Here is a 15073-nt window from a genome sequence, read left to right as displayed (position 1 = left end):
CCATGTTGTAGCATGGATCACTGCTTGCTTCCCTTTAGGGGTGAATCATATCCCATCGTATGAGTAGACCACATTTTGTTTATCCATTCATCAGGTGATGACATTTGGGTTGTGTCCACCTTTTGGCTATTGTGAATGGTGCTGCTGTGAACATTGCTGAACAAGTTTTTGTTTGGACATAGATTTCAGTTCCCTGGGGCATATCCCTAGGAGTAGAGTTGTGGGTCATATGGCAATACTGTGCTTACTGAGGAATCAGGGAAAGGGCCCACTTTTATACTGAAGAGGAAAAACCACCCAGCAACCAAAAAACTAATCATTTGAAACTTTTTATTTTTTAACATGTTTAAACATTGTAAGTAGTCTGGCCACGTTTGTGACAAAATGGATCCTCCTCTCAAGGAGGCTCAAAGTGAGCCGTTCAGTGCATGCTCGTTTCTACAGTTAGAAAAACCACACAAACACCAGTTGCTATTGGCCGGCCACGGTGATACCCTCGCAATCTGTGAACACCCTGAGGACAAAGGCTCATCTGAGTCACCTCTGTTATCCCAGCGCCTGGCACAGTCAACATTTGTTGGTGGAAGGGGACAAGAATGCCACCCAGCCCCCTGGGAGAGGTGATCTTGGGCACCCTCTCTTGTCCCCATGTCTTCACAGGGTCCAACCGGGCTTGATAGCACATTCCACATACACAAATGGGCAAATCTCGGAAACTGATGCTTGTCAGACCCGGGTATTCTGAATCTTGTTTTGAACAACATGATCGTCATTCCCTTGGGCGATCTCCTGGTGTCCGATGGTTTGCCTTTCTCCACTGTAACGTGGCCATCCTGTTACTGGTTTCTAGTCACCTCACAGGATGGTGGGGAGACTCAAAGCAGATATGGAAGCTGGATGTATGAACATCCCTGGGCCTGTGGAGTTCTCCCCAAGTGGGCAGTGACTGGGCATGATCCCCTTTGGAGCCTGTCACTGCTGTTGACATCGAGAATACTGGTGTGGGAACAAATGCTGTCTTTGTCACGAGCTCAGCTACAGGGGCCTCTCCTTCCCTAAGCTGGCAGCTGAGGCTAAGCACTTGAGATCCCTGGGCCAGCTGTTGTGAAGTAAATGCCAGGCAGTAGGTAAGGCAGGATTCGGAGCTGGGCAGACAGCCAGGCTAGAGTGAGAGCACAGATGGAGGGGGGGGGGGACACAAAAGTTGGCAAACAAGTATTTTCCAAGGGGGGGGTAAAAAATACAATTTTGCTTCTTAAGTAGACAAAGCACCAAAGGGGGCAGGGAGGAGGGCTGCCTAAAAATCCCTGTTTTAACTCACTATCAGCGAAAGAAGATTCTAATACCAGAAAGGCACTGTGAGCCGTGTTTCCCGAGGAGGCTTGCCTGGGAACACAGAAAGATAGCCACACCCTTTGAAGTTTGCTGGGAGCTTACAAAGGGCAGCGTTGTTTCCACTGAGGAAGAATGATAGCCCCGCATAATGGTGTCCTTCTTCTCCAAACCCCAGACCTTATGTGATGAGGGGCAAGTGAGCCTGCAGGCCCAAGCAAAGGGGGAGGGGGGAATGCTCGGCAAGACACGCATGCTTTTAGCTTGCTTCCGAGTCAACATGGAAGGTCTTCCTAGGAAGATGGTATGGTCCAAGTCAGGAGTCTGGTTCCACTCTATTCCTAGGAGGACTGCTAAAGCATACCAAGATGCCTTGTTCATTTGACGATGGCTGATAAAAATTTCCAGGTGGACATATCTTCCATCATGCTTGCTAGACGTCGGTGAAACATGGTGTGAACTTAAAGGTTATAGGGATAAAAGATCATTGAGAAAAAAAATGGCTAAACCCATGGTTTTAAATCAGAATGGGAATGGGTAGGATTTCCAGTGCTGGGATTCCTATCGCACAAAAGGGGAAGGTCAGTAGGCTGGCAATAGCTGTCAAAGGCAGCTCGTCCACCAGTTATTAGGAAACAGAGCCCCCAAATTGAGCTCTAACATCGCCCTGACCAACTTCAAGATGCCTGTGGTATTGCATCATGCATGCGTATGTCAGGGACCACTTCCAAAATTCTGACTCATTTCCCAGGCCAATGAAACCATGTCAGCATATGAGTTTCATTCCTGGTGTCATCCCAGGGAATTTTTGTCAGCCCTGGTGCCTGGGAATGATTCCATTAGACCTGGGAGGAGCGGTGTGGTGCCATGGCAGGGGCCAGGCGAAGCCCTAAGCTCCAGCCCTAGCTCTGTCGCCAATTAACTGTCATTCCAAGTGAGTCTTTTAACCAATCTGTATCTCGGTTTCTTCAGCGGTTAGAAAGAGACTGTTTAATGGGATGATTTCGTCCCTTCTGGCTTTAAAAATAAAAACGTCTGTTTCTTTGTGCTGAATTTGACAAAAGATCGTTGTGGATATGCAGATCGTCTGTTTGATCATTTTTTTTTTTTTTGAGGTCTGTAAGGAGTCTTGAAGATCGTCTAGTCCAACAACCCCTTTGTCGTACAGATGTAGAAACCGAGAGCCAGAGAGGAGAAGGGAGTTGTTCAATTAGTGCAGAATCAAGGTTTAGAGATCAGGTTTCTCGATTCCCAGTCCAGTGCATTTTCCACTACATTTATTTTTAAATCAGAGTAATGCATGAGCATGGTTCAAAAATACCAAATAGTACAAGAGAGCTTGGAACAAAAAACAACAGTTCTCGGCCCCACCCCTAGTCCCACTCCTCAGGGGCAACCATTTTTAACAGATTCTGTTTTCAGTGCATCTGGTGGTTACTTCGGCATCACTAAATAATATGCCTCTACTCCTATTTCTTGGTTTATCCATTTTGGATCTTATCTACTGACTCCCGGCTATAAAAAAAAAAAAAAATGAGCTCACTTAACATTACTCCCAACCTCCCCTCTTTCCTCCACCTCCCCATGTTTGATAGTGTTATCTTTATGAGATTTTTTTCATTCACTTTTTAAAGTAACATATGGTAAAATTTACTATTTTTGGTGTATAGTTAGTTTTATGAGTTAAGACAAGTATATAAAGTCATGTAACTACCACCACAATCAAGATATAGAACAGTTCATTACCCCCCCCCCGCCCAAATTTTCCCATGCTGCCCTTTGTAATCAGTCCAGCCTTCTACCCCCAACCCCAGATAACCACTGCCCTGTTTTATGTTGCTATAATTTTGCTTTTTCCAGAATGTGATAGAAATGGAACAATGGACTATGTGATCTTTTGAGATTGCATCTTTCACTCAGTATAATTACTTTGAGATCCATGTATCAGTAGTTCATTCTTTTGTATTACTGAGTAGTATTCCATTGCATGGATGTACCACAGTTTATGCATTCACCAGGTGAAGGACATTTCGGTTGTTTCCAGTTTGATAGTATTATTTTTAGCCATTCCATTGGCTACCTTTTCAATTGCAATCGTATTCTTAAACCCATATTTCTTGAGCCATCATCCACTATCTATGAAGTAGATCTTCTTCAGCATAGTAAATGCTTTTGATTGGATTTTAAACGTGATACTTTCATTCACTTACACTCGGTTTTAACTCCATTTCATTTGAGGGTGTAACTTTTCGTGGGGGTCGGAGGGGTGGATTAAATGCTATCCAGCAGCCCTATTCAGGGCTACAGCTCTTCTAAATGGCTCCTGTAGCATAGAGGGCCTTGTCTAGTAACAGACGTGCTTGTTGCTGGGAAGATATGCATGTACTTTCTTTTCTGACCATTGCTAACTCAGATAGTAATTTTGGCGAAAAAGACCTTTCTTCGTGTGGATTTCAGCTTTTGTCTGTCATGCTTTTTCTGTTCCAGCTGCCTCCACCAGCGAGCACAAAGCCACATTTCAAAGGAGACTGACAAATTATCCCCAGCTGCCAGAAGGAGGTTAGCTTTCTGTGTGTTCTGTGTCCCCCTTCTCCGATAACCAACAGGTTAATTTTCTAAAAGGAACTGACAAAAGCAGAAATTGTCTTTTTACCCCAAATGGGGTTTTTTTTTGTTTCCGCTCTTTTAAAAGATGTGAATTTGTAATATTCCTCTCCATTCATGCCCAAATGTGTGCTGGGAAATACAGCCTAAATGATCACAACTGAACGTTTATTATTTGCAAGATTCATGTTAATGCATTTTTAAAGTGTTCACCGGAGCCAAATTATTTTTTAAATTTGTTAGCACAGTGTCTTTCCTCAAAGAGTAGCCATTTAAAGACTGAATGATATCAGCCTTGGCTATAGAGCTGTGTGTGTGGTTCTATTTCACTTGCTTTTTGAACATTCTTTGTGTGTGTACCTTATCTACTTAGCAGTTACACTGCATAACAGGAGTGAGTCTAATACCTGCACAGTACCCTACACATAATAGGTGCTCAGCAAATGCCTTTTCAATTAAAATGGTCCAAAATAGTGTTATGTATACATGAGGGTGAAGTATTCTGGATGAATGCAATGAAGCAGGCACTCTCGAACACTACTGGGAATGCAAATTGGCACAACCCTCCCACAGGGCACTTTGACAACGTGTGCCAAAACCTTAACAATGTTCTTCTTCTTTCACCCAGTTATTCTCTTTCTAAGGACTTATCCTAAAAAAAAAAAATAATAATAGAGATGCACAAACAAATATAAATATGAGGAGATTCATTGTAACATCTTTTAAAATAGAGGAAAAGTAGAAGCAGCTTAAAAGTTGTCCTTACTACGAAATTCTATGCAGTAACATTTATACCATGAAATGCTAGTTATTTACAATCCTGTTTAGAAGATACACAATGAACATACAGTATGATCCCATGTGCGTGCACTCGCTCGTGTGCGTGTGTGTGTGTGTGTGTGTGTGTGTGTGTGTGTGTAGAAAAAAGAAGACTGAAAAGAAATATTAATACGGGTTACCTCTAGGTAATTTACAATGAGCTTGTATTACTTTATAATCTGAAAAATATCTTTTCCACTTGAAAGAAATAAAGACTATTTCTGGTAGATTGAGGGCTTATACTCATAAAGCCCTAGCAGTAAGATATGGAACCATCTCTCAAACCAAGATCAACCCTTCAGATGTCACGTGGAAAGTCACAGCAGCGTTTAGTTTTCAGAAAGACAAAACGCAACCCAGAAGTCTCGTGTTTAAGCATTATGAGCCCAAGTTTGGTATTGAAAGGCAAATGTGTTCATCCTTTTCTCTAGGCCTAGTTAGATTTCATCCTTCTCTCTTCTCATCCGCACCCCTTTTTCAACTGTATAGATATGTGGAACAAATGTTGAGCAAACTGGAAATAAATAAAATCCAATGGCTTTAAAATACCACAAAGCCCTCCCTTCCTGTGTACTAATGGCTACCTGCCCACTGTACTCCCCAGAGTATAGGGCTGGAATCAGCCAAACTGGAGGCTTTTCTGATTCAAGCGTGAATACTGCAAATGCTCACAAGAGAGAAAAACTTCTGTCCGTAAAGATTGAGACACAACACGTACAACCCTCTCTCTCCCCTGCGTTCTTAGTTGCATATAATATAAACTAGTGAGCTCTGCTGGGGGCAAAAAAAAAAAACTAAGTAAGAAATCATAGAAGGTGATACAGTAAGGACTATTCAGAGAAATCTCAGAATCCTAGAGCTTGAAGGAAAACATTCCAACAAGCATAGGCCTCCTTCCAAATACCAGACACCATGCCAGCTTATCTCATAACAACTATCTAGCAATGCATCCCATTTTACAGATGAGGAAATCAAAGCCCAGGGAGGGGTTGTAAATTACCTTAAATCAGTTGGTTGCCTACAAAGTTTGGGCTAGGTCCTACATCTTCTGGAGACTCAGATGAAAAGATGGGGTTTGCCAGTATAATCTTCCCCTCAGTTCCAAACAGTCCAAATATTTACTGTGCAGTTGTGCTTGGGTATTTTGTTAATAGCTCGGGCTAATCAGGTCCAAAATCAAACTCACAGCCTTCCCCTTGTCTCCCAGTCACCCAGAATCCAAACCAAAATCTAATTGTTTTCTTACTCTCTTTCACCCCACTCTGTAAACAAGTCCTGTCAGTTTTTTCCTTCAAAAAAACCTCCAGATCCTATGCAACCCATAAGACAACCCAACCTTCACCTCCTTAAGAAATCTCTCATCCGGGAGCAGTTAGCATTTGGTCAGCAGCATTCCTCCATGCGACCAACCTAGATTGAGTGTCTACCATACGCCAGGTCCTGAGATGGACAATTCGCTTGTTGTAGCTCCCCAACTAGACATTAAAAACTCTGGGAGTCTAGAGTATGAGTTTCTCCACAGCCTTTTACATACCTGTTGCAGCTCTGGGCACGTATTGAAGACTTGTTTGTTCAAGAGTAGAACAGATTTAAGGAATCTGTCACCAGCTTGGCAGCTGGAGAACTTGGGGGATGCCTTAATCTGTGGTTCTTCCTCAACATCTCACAAGCTACAAGGGTATGATCCACTCACTCAATGAAGACAGCATATCCAAATGTAGCTTTTTAACACCATACCTTAACAAATAAGTAATGAGATTTAACTAATATGAGATGTGGGATCCTCAAAGTCAACTGGGGACTTCTGCCTCCAAGAAGATGGAGTAGATACACTGTTCCCCATTCCTTCCACTAAGTACAACTAAAAACCCTGGACATTATATGTAAAACAAACATGAGAAGACCAGTAAAGATGCAGAGAAGAAGGCCGACTGGCTAAGGACCTCACGAACCAAAGAATGACTTGGTGATGCGTTCAACAATTACTGTTCTATACCACAGGAAAAACTGTGACTCCCACCTCACCCCTGCCAGCAATGGCCAAACGAGGAGCCTGACCTTCTACTCCAACCCGGCAGTCACAGGGCAATATCCCCTCCTTTCCCCTCCCAGAGTAGCATCAGAAAAAAAAAAAAAAAAAAAAAAAACCCAGCTAAAACAGGGGGTTTGAATAAGATCCAGGGTTTCATTACATAATACCCAAAATGAACAGTATTCAATTTAAAATCATTCATTACACCGAGAACCAGGAAGATCTCAAACTGAATGAAAAAACACAATCAGTAGATGCCAAAACCAAGATGACAAGGACGTTGGAATTATCTAATGAAGATTTTGAAGCCGCTGTCATAAAAATGCTTTACTCAGCACCTACAAACATGTTCGGAACAAATAAAAAGAAAGTCTCAGCAGAGAACCATAAAGTCTCAGTCAACAAGAATATACAGAGGAGAACCAAATGGCAATTTTAGAACTGAAGACCTCGGTGGCTAGGCTCAAAAGAACAGAGGAGACAAATGAAAGAATCAGAGAATTTGAAGATATAACAATAGAAATTACGCAGAGAGAAAATAGACTGGAACTCAAATGAACAGTGCTTCAGGAACCGGTGATGCTGTAAGAAAAGAGGAAAAAGAGAAAAGCTGAAAATTCCCAAATTGGGGGAAAGGTAGAAAAATACATTCAAAAAGTTGAGAGAACCCCAAACAGGATGACTCCAGTGCACACTCAGACATATCACAGCCAAACTTCCGAAAACTAAAGACAAAGAAAAAAATCTTGAAAGCAGACAGAGGAGAAAAGATATTACTTACAGGAAAACAATATTTTGAATAAGGAAATTGGCACCTTTTTCAAGTGCTAAACCTGCCAACCCAGAATCCTATATCATGCAAAAGTATCCTTCAGGAATGAAAGGGAAATAATGACATTCTCGGATGAAAAAACTCTAAGAGAAGCTGTCACCATCGCACCTACCCTAAATGAGTAGCCAAAGGATGTTCTCTAAACAGAAATGATTAAAAAAAAAAAAAAAGAATTTCTTGGAACATTAGGAAGAAAGAACACAATGAAAATGTGAGTAAATTAAATAGACTTTCCTTCCCCTCTTGAGTCTTCAAAATTACGTTTGGTGGTTGAAGCAAAAATTATAACACTGTCTGATTGAGTTTTAAATGCATGTAGAGGAGATATTTAAAATAATTATATTATAAACTGGGGAGGGCAAAGGGACATAAATGAAAGTAAGTTTTATACACTTCCCCAAACAGGTAAAATAACACCACCATTAGACTGTGATAATTTATGTATATACAATGCAATACCCAAAGGAACCACTAAAATCTATACAAAGATATACACTCAAACCATTACAGATAAATCCAAATGATATTCCAAAAAATATTCAAGTGACCCGCAGGAATGCAGGAAGAAGAAAAACAGAGAAATGAAAACCAGAAAACAAAAAATAAAATGGCAGACACAGACCCTAATATATCAACAATAATGTTAAATGTAAATCATCTAAATGCATCAATTAGAAGACAGAGATTGGCAAAGTGGATAAGAAAAACATCACCCAACAATATGCACTCTAAAAGAAACTCACTTCAAATATAATAATATAGGGAGATTGAGAGTAAAATGATGGAAACACATATCTTATGTAGACATTGATCAAAAGAGAGCATGGGTGTCTCTGGCTCTATTAATATCAGATAGGCTTCGGATTGAAGAAAATTAGCAGAGACAGAGGGGACATTATATGTGACAATGATATAATGATAAAATAGTCCGTGAGGAAGATGTAGCAATGCTAAATGTGTATGTGGCAAACAACTGAGCTGTTTTTGAAGCAAAATATGTGAAGCAAAAACTGATGGAACTGAAAGGAGAAACAGATAAATCCCAATTGCAGGTAGAGATATAAACACCCCTCTCTCCATAATTGATAGAACAGCTAGGAAGAAAACAAAGACATAAAGGAACCTAACAATACCATCAACCAACAGGGTCTAATCGACAGTTATAGAACACATTATCCAACACCAGCAAAACACACATTCTTTTCAAGTACCCATGGAACTTGATGGACCACATTCTGAACTATAAAACAAACTTAAACATATTTAGAAGAATTAAAACCACACACAGTGTGTTCTCTGACCATAATGGAATCAAATTAGGAATCAACAACAGAAAGGTAACAGGAACATATCCAAATACTTGAAATTAAATGACATACTTCTAAATAATCCACAGGTCAAAGAGGAAGTCTCGAGAGAAATAAAAAATACATTGAACTAAATTTCAAATAAGAACGCAACATTTCAGGGGCGCCCGGGTGGCTTTGTCGGTTAAGCATCTAACTCTTGATTTTGGCGCAGGTCATGATCTCACACAGTTCGTGAGTTTGAGCCCTGTGTCAGACTCCACACTGTCAGTGCGGAGCCTGCTTGGGATTCTCATTCTCACTCTCAATCTCTCTCTCTCAATAAGTAAATAAACTTTAAAAATGCAACATTTCAAAGTGTGCGGGACACAGCAAAAGCCATGCTGAGAGGGAAATTTATAGCACTAAATACATACATTAGAAAAGAGGAAAGGTCTGAAATCAGTAAATCTAAGCTCCCACCTCTAGAGCCTAGAAAAAGAAGAGCAAAACAAACACAAAAGAAACAGAAGGGAGGAAAAACCATAAAGAGCAGAAATCAGTAACATTGAAAAGAGGAAGACAATAAAGAAAATCAATGAAACAAAAAGCCATTCCTTTGTAAAAATCAATAAAATCAACAGATTTCTAGCAAGACTGACAAAGATAAAAGAGAGAACAAATAACCAATATCAGGCCAAAACAGAAGATATTACTATCGACCCTGCAGACATCAAAAGGATAATAGGGGAATCTGAAAAGCGCAAGCTACCACAACTCACCAAAAAGAAATATAGTTAGTAGCCCTATAACTATTAAGCAAGTTAAATCCATAATTTTAAAGCTCCCCCAAAAGAAATCCCTAGGCCCGGATGGTTTCACAAAGAATTCTACCAAACGTTTGAAGAAAAAGTAATGGCCATTATACATAATCTCTTCCAGAAATTAGAAGTAGTGGGAACATTTCCCTATTCATTTCATGAAGCTAATATTACTCTGGTACCAAAACCAAAGCTAGTACGAGAAAACTACAGATTAGTATCCCTCATAAATATAGATGCAAAAAATTCTTAACAAAATATTAATAGCATATATTCAGCAACACAAAGGAATTCTATGCCATGACCAAGTGGGGTTTATTCCAAATATGCAAGTCTGGTTCAATATTCAAAAATTAATCAATGTAAACCACCATATTAACAAGCGAAAGAAGAAATATGACATGATTGCATCCATTGATGCAGAAAAGGCACTTGGCGAAAGTTGACGTCCATTCCTGATACAAATCTCTCAGCAAATGAGGAATGGAGGGGAACTTCCTCAACTTGATAGAGGGTGTCTACAAAAATACCTACAGCTAACATTACATTTAATGATAAAAGAACTGAATGCTTTCATCCTAAGAACAGGAAGAAGGCAGGCACGTCCACTCTTACCACTCATTCAACATAATGCTGGAAGTTCTAGCCAGTACAATAGGGTCAGAAACGAAAATAGAAGGCATACAGATTAGAAAGGAAGAAATGAAACTTTTCCTATTTGGTGGTAACATGATTATCTATATAGATAATTCCAAGGAATCTATTTTTAAAACTTCTAGAACTAATAAGTGAGTTCAGCAAGGTCACAGGATAAAAGATAAACATATAAAAATCAATTATATTTCTATATAAATGCAATTAATACATGGACACCAGAATCAAAAATACAATACCATTTGTAATTGCCAAAAAAAAAAAAAACACTTGGATGTATCTAACACAATATACACAAGACTTATATGCTGAGGGGCGCCTGGGTGGCTCAGTCGGTTAAGCATCTGACTCGTGGTTTCGACTCAGGTCATGATCTCACGGTTCGTGAGTTCAAGCCCTGCATCAGGCTCTGTGCTGACCGTGCAGAGCCTGCTTGGGATTCTCCGCCTCCCTCTCTCTCTGCCCCTCCCCTGCTCTCTCTCTCTCTCTCTCTCTCTCAAATGAATAAACTTAAAAAAAAGGACTTACATGTTGAAAACCACAGAATGCTAATGAAAGGATAAAAGATCTAAAAAAATAGAGAGACATAGCACATTCATGGGTTTGAAGACACAGCATAGTAAAACTATCAGTCTCCCCAAATTGGTGTACAGGTTTCACATAATTCCTACTCAAAATCCCGGCAAGACTTTTGTTGGATTTTACCTAAAATTTATACAGAAAGTCAAAGGAACTAGAATAGCTAAATTTTAAAAAAGAATGAAGTAGGAGGAATCAGTTGGCCCTATTATCTATCTATAGTCTGTGTAGTATTGGCAGGAGAATAAACACACAGACCAATAGAACAGAATAGAATCCATAAATAGACTTACATAAATATGCCCAACTGATTTTTTAAAGTACAGATGCAGTTCAATGAAGGAAAGATAGATTTTTTGACAAATAGTACTGGAGAAATTGGATATCCATAGGCTAACAGAAAAAAAAAAATAACCTTGTAGTAGTCAGGGTTCTCTTGAGAAACAGAACCCAGAGAAAGGGAGGGAGGAAACAAGGCAGGGAGAGAGAGAGAGACTAGAGAAAGAAAGAGAGATTTATTTTTAAGAGATTGGCTCATGTGATCGTGGAAGCTGGTAAGTCCAAATCTTCACGATAGGCCAGCAGGCTGGAGACCCAGGGAAGCACTGATGTTGAAGCTAAAGTCCAAAGGAAGTCTGATGGAGAATTCCCTCTTCCTTAGGAGAGGTCAGTCTTTTTCTTAAGGCCTTGACCCGATTAGTTGAGGTCCACCTATATTAAGGAGGGTAATCCGCCTTATTAAAAATCTCCTGAATTAAATGTTAATCTCTTCTTTATTTTTTTTTAATTTTTTTTAACGTTTATTTATTTTTGAGACAGAGAGAGACAGAGCATGAACGGGGGAGGGGCAGAGAGAGAGGGAGACACAGAACCGGAAGCAGGCTCCAGGCTCCGAGCCATCAGCCCAGAGCCCGATGCGGGGCTCGAACTCACAGACCGCGAGATCGTGACCTGAGCTGAAGTCGGACGCTGAAGTCGGACGCTTAACCGACTGAGCCACCCAGATGCCCCTTAATCTTTTCTTTAAAAAAAAAAAAAAAAAAAAAAAAAAAAAAAAAAAACCTTCACAGCAACATCTAGGTGTTTCACCAAATATCTGGGTACCGTAGCCTAGCCAAGTTGATACATAATTAACTGTCACAAACTTCGTCCTAAGTCTCATACCTTATACAAAAATTAACTCAAACTGGGTTATGGACTTAAATGTAAAAAACTATGAAACTTGAAAAACATAGGAGAAAATCTTCAGGATCTAGGGCTAGGCAAAATTCATAGACTTGATCCCAAAAGCATCACGTATAAAAGGAAAAATCAATAAATTAGACCTGATCAAAACTGAAAACTTTTGCCCTGTGAAAACCTTGGTAAGAGGATACAAGGACAAGCTACAAAGTGGGCAAATGTATTTGCAAACCATATATCCGACAAGTGACTCCTATATGAAGAACTTTAAAAAACTCAACAGTATAAAAACAGTCCAATCAGAAAACGAGCCAAGGACATGAAGAGACTTTCCAGCAAAGAGGAAATATAGATGGTAAATACATGAAAAGGTGGTCGCTATCATTAACCATCAGGGAAATGCAAATGTAGACCCCAATGAAGTGTTACTACATGCCGATTAGAACAGCTAAAACAAAAAATAGTGACAATACCAAAAGCTGGCGAGAATGTAGAGAAACCAGATCTCTCAGGCACTGTTGGTGGGAATGTGAAACACTGCAGCCACCCTGGAAAATAGTTTGGCAGTTTCTTATAAAACTAAACATGCAATTACCATAGGACCCAGCAATCATGCTCCTGGGCATTTATCCCAGAGAAATGAAAACTTATGTCCACACAGAATCTTATACATGAATGTTTATAGCAGCTTTATTTGTAATAGCCAAAAACTGAAAACAACCAAAATGTCCTTCGATAGGTGAATAATTAAACAAATTGTGGTATGATGGAAAGGAATGGCCACCAAGTCGGATGGATCTCAAGGGTATTACCCCGAGTGGCAAAATTGTGTGCACGAAGATCTCCAACCCTCACTCTCTACCCCTCACCCCCACCCCACCCCCAATTGCAAACATTCTAGATTCAGTTCCCTAGGATTTAAAAGACAACTTAGCCAAAAGAAGCACCCCAAGTGATTTCAGCTTTGTGGCCATCTCTAAGGCAATGTTTCTTATATATTATCATTATCATCCCTCATCTACAAGACATACACATCCAAGATGTCAGGATTTTCATGCTATGAGATCCTGCTTCTTTTGACTCATTTTCAAAGATGAAAGATGGATGGGGCGCCGGCTGGCTCAGTTGGAAGGGCATGAGACTCTTGATCTCGGGGTCTTGAGTTCAAGTCCCACGTTGGATGTAGAGATCACTAAATTAATTAATTAACTAACTTAAAAAAAAAAAAGATGAAATACAAAGACCCACCTGAGTTGTGCTGAGATGAAGGGAGAAAATGATGGCCAGTAGCAGCACAGGAAGAAGAGTAGCAGGAAAGAAGGGAAGATAAAACCAAAAGAGTTGCAGGGACAGGATTGTGTTGACCTGTGCTCCAGCTCTGTAGCTTTGGTCTTAGGCATTCCACTGACACGTGCTCGCTATCTTCCCCATCTGCAGCCCCAGTTCTGAGTCTGCAAACTGATATGGAAATGTCTTTTCTTCAGGGAAGCCTTGCCAGACCCCAAGACTGGGTTAGATCCCTGTGTTATACACTCTCATAACACTTGAACGAACCTAAGCTTGGTGTCATTTATCACAGTTGTAATGACAGGTTTTGAGATTAACTATCTGATGTTATATAATGATGTGTGAGTTTTTCTGTTTAATGTGTCTCTGACTTGGGACTGCAAACTCTATTAGCATAGGAACCCTGTCTCGGTTAACGTTTTTTTTTTTTAAGTTTATTTATTTATTTAATCTCTACACCCAACATGGGGCTCAAACCCATGACCGCGAGATCAAGAGTTGCATGCTCTTCCAACTGAGCCAGCCAAATGCCCTGTGTCTTAGTTCACTTTTATATATTCCAGCACCTAAAACAGTGCTGGTCTGGAGAAGGTGCTCAGTACATATTTGTTGGATGAGTTAAAAGGGAGGTAACAAGACCCAGATTGAATTAAGCATAGTTACTTAAAATCATATTGAGGAATATAAACTTTGATTTGTATTTATTTTCTGTCTTACAAAAATAGGAAAAACATTACTTACCCCACTTACCACATCAGATAAGACTGAGTAGATATGAAAATGCTCTGGAGTAAAAAGCACTGTTCAACGACATGGGCTAATACTAATAAAGTGATGGCTTCATACCCTTTGAGCTTTGCAGGCCCATTGCACATTCTTTGAGGCAGGAAATCCAAGCCGTGGATGTGTGATGAAAATGTGGACATCAGTGCTCGTGTGGCCATCATTGGGGGGTTCTTTCCACCCACCAAGGATCCCTCCAACCCCTCCAGTAGAGCCCAAGGGTTGGTGGAACCATTTGCTAGTTCAGAGTGCCTGTCCAGGTTAAATAAGGACTGGTACGTATCAAAAATTATGGTTTCTATGACCTATATTTATTTCCCCCAAGGGAAGAACTGAGTTAGTTGCAAGACCACAGAAGATGCGCGAGGAGACTCTCCTTTAGATTTTGATCTTAGGATCCAAATGCTGTCCATCAGGCTTCTCCAGATTTTCCATGCCCTGTCACTCACATTGGAGCCCTCCCCACCAGCCAGTAAGGCAGCACAGGTTCTCCCAACGGGAGGGAGGGGGGAGGAGTCACATGTTACACGTCAGTACATTTCAGGGACAAGCCCAACCTGTTTAGCCTTTAACACATAAGCTTGGCTTTTCTTCTCAATATCCCATGATTCAGCCCCAGGCCACCTAGGCTTCCCCCATGCCCTAGTCCCTTAGGAGAAACAAGGTCCTTGCTGGCTGAGTTCCACATTCGGTCCCCAAGTTACAGTGCACTCTATAACTCCCCACAGCCACCTGACACCAGAGCTGTTGCTCAACCCTCCCGGTTCCCACGCCTGTGGTGCTTGAATTAGCTTCTCCCTGCTCCCCCCCCCCCCCCCCCCCCACTAAGTCAACCTCTTCCCAAGCGCCTCTTCTGCTTTCT

General features: G+C 40.7%; 1 protein-coding gene across 2 annotated transcripts in view; it reads left to right on the top strand.

Annotated features, from left to right (window-relative positions):
- The window catches only part of PABIR2 (PABIR family member 2), a 203717-nt gene that overhangs the window by 170923 nt on the left and 17721 nt on the right, over positions 1 to 15073 (top strand). The window contains exon 10 of one of the 2 annotated variants that reach the window (XM_019824324.3): positions 3820 to 3891. The exons of the other annotated variant lie outside the window; for it this stretch is intronic. Within the exon in view, the coding sequence (XP_019679883.1) occupies positions 3820 to 3891 (72 nt within the window). The remainder of the gene's footprint in view (positions 1 to 3819; positions 3892 to 15073) is intronic. 2 annotated transcript variants of the gene reach the window in all.

The sequence above is a fragment of the Felis catus genome, chromosome X (genome assembly GCF_018350175.1).
Source record: "Felis catus isolate Fca126 chromosome X, F.catus_Fca126_mat1.0, whole genome shotgun sequence".
NCBI classification, from domain to species: domain Eukaryota; kingdom Metazoa; phylum Chordata; class Mammalia; order Carnivora; family Felidae; genus Felis; species Felis catus.
Note: the sequence above shows the minus strand (reverse complement) of the source record. Positions and strands in the feature narration are given on the sequence as shown.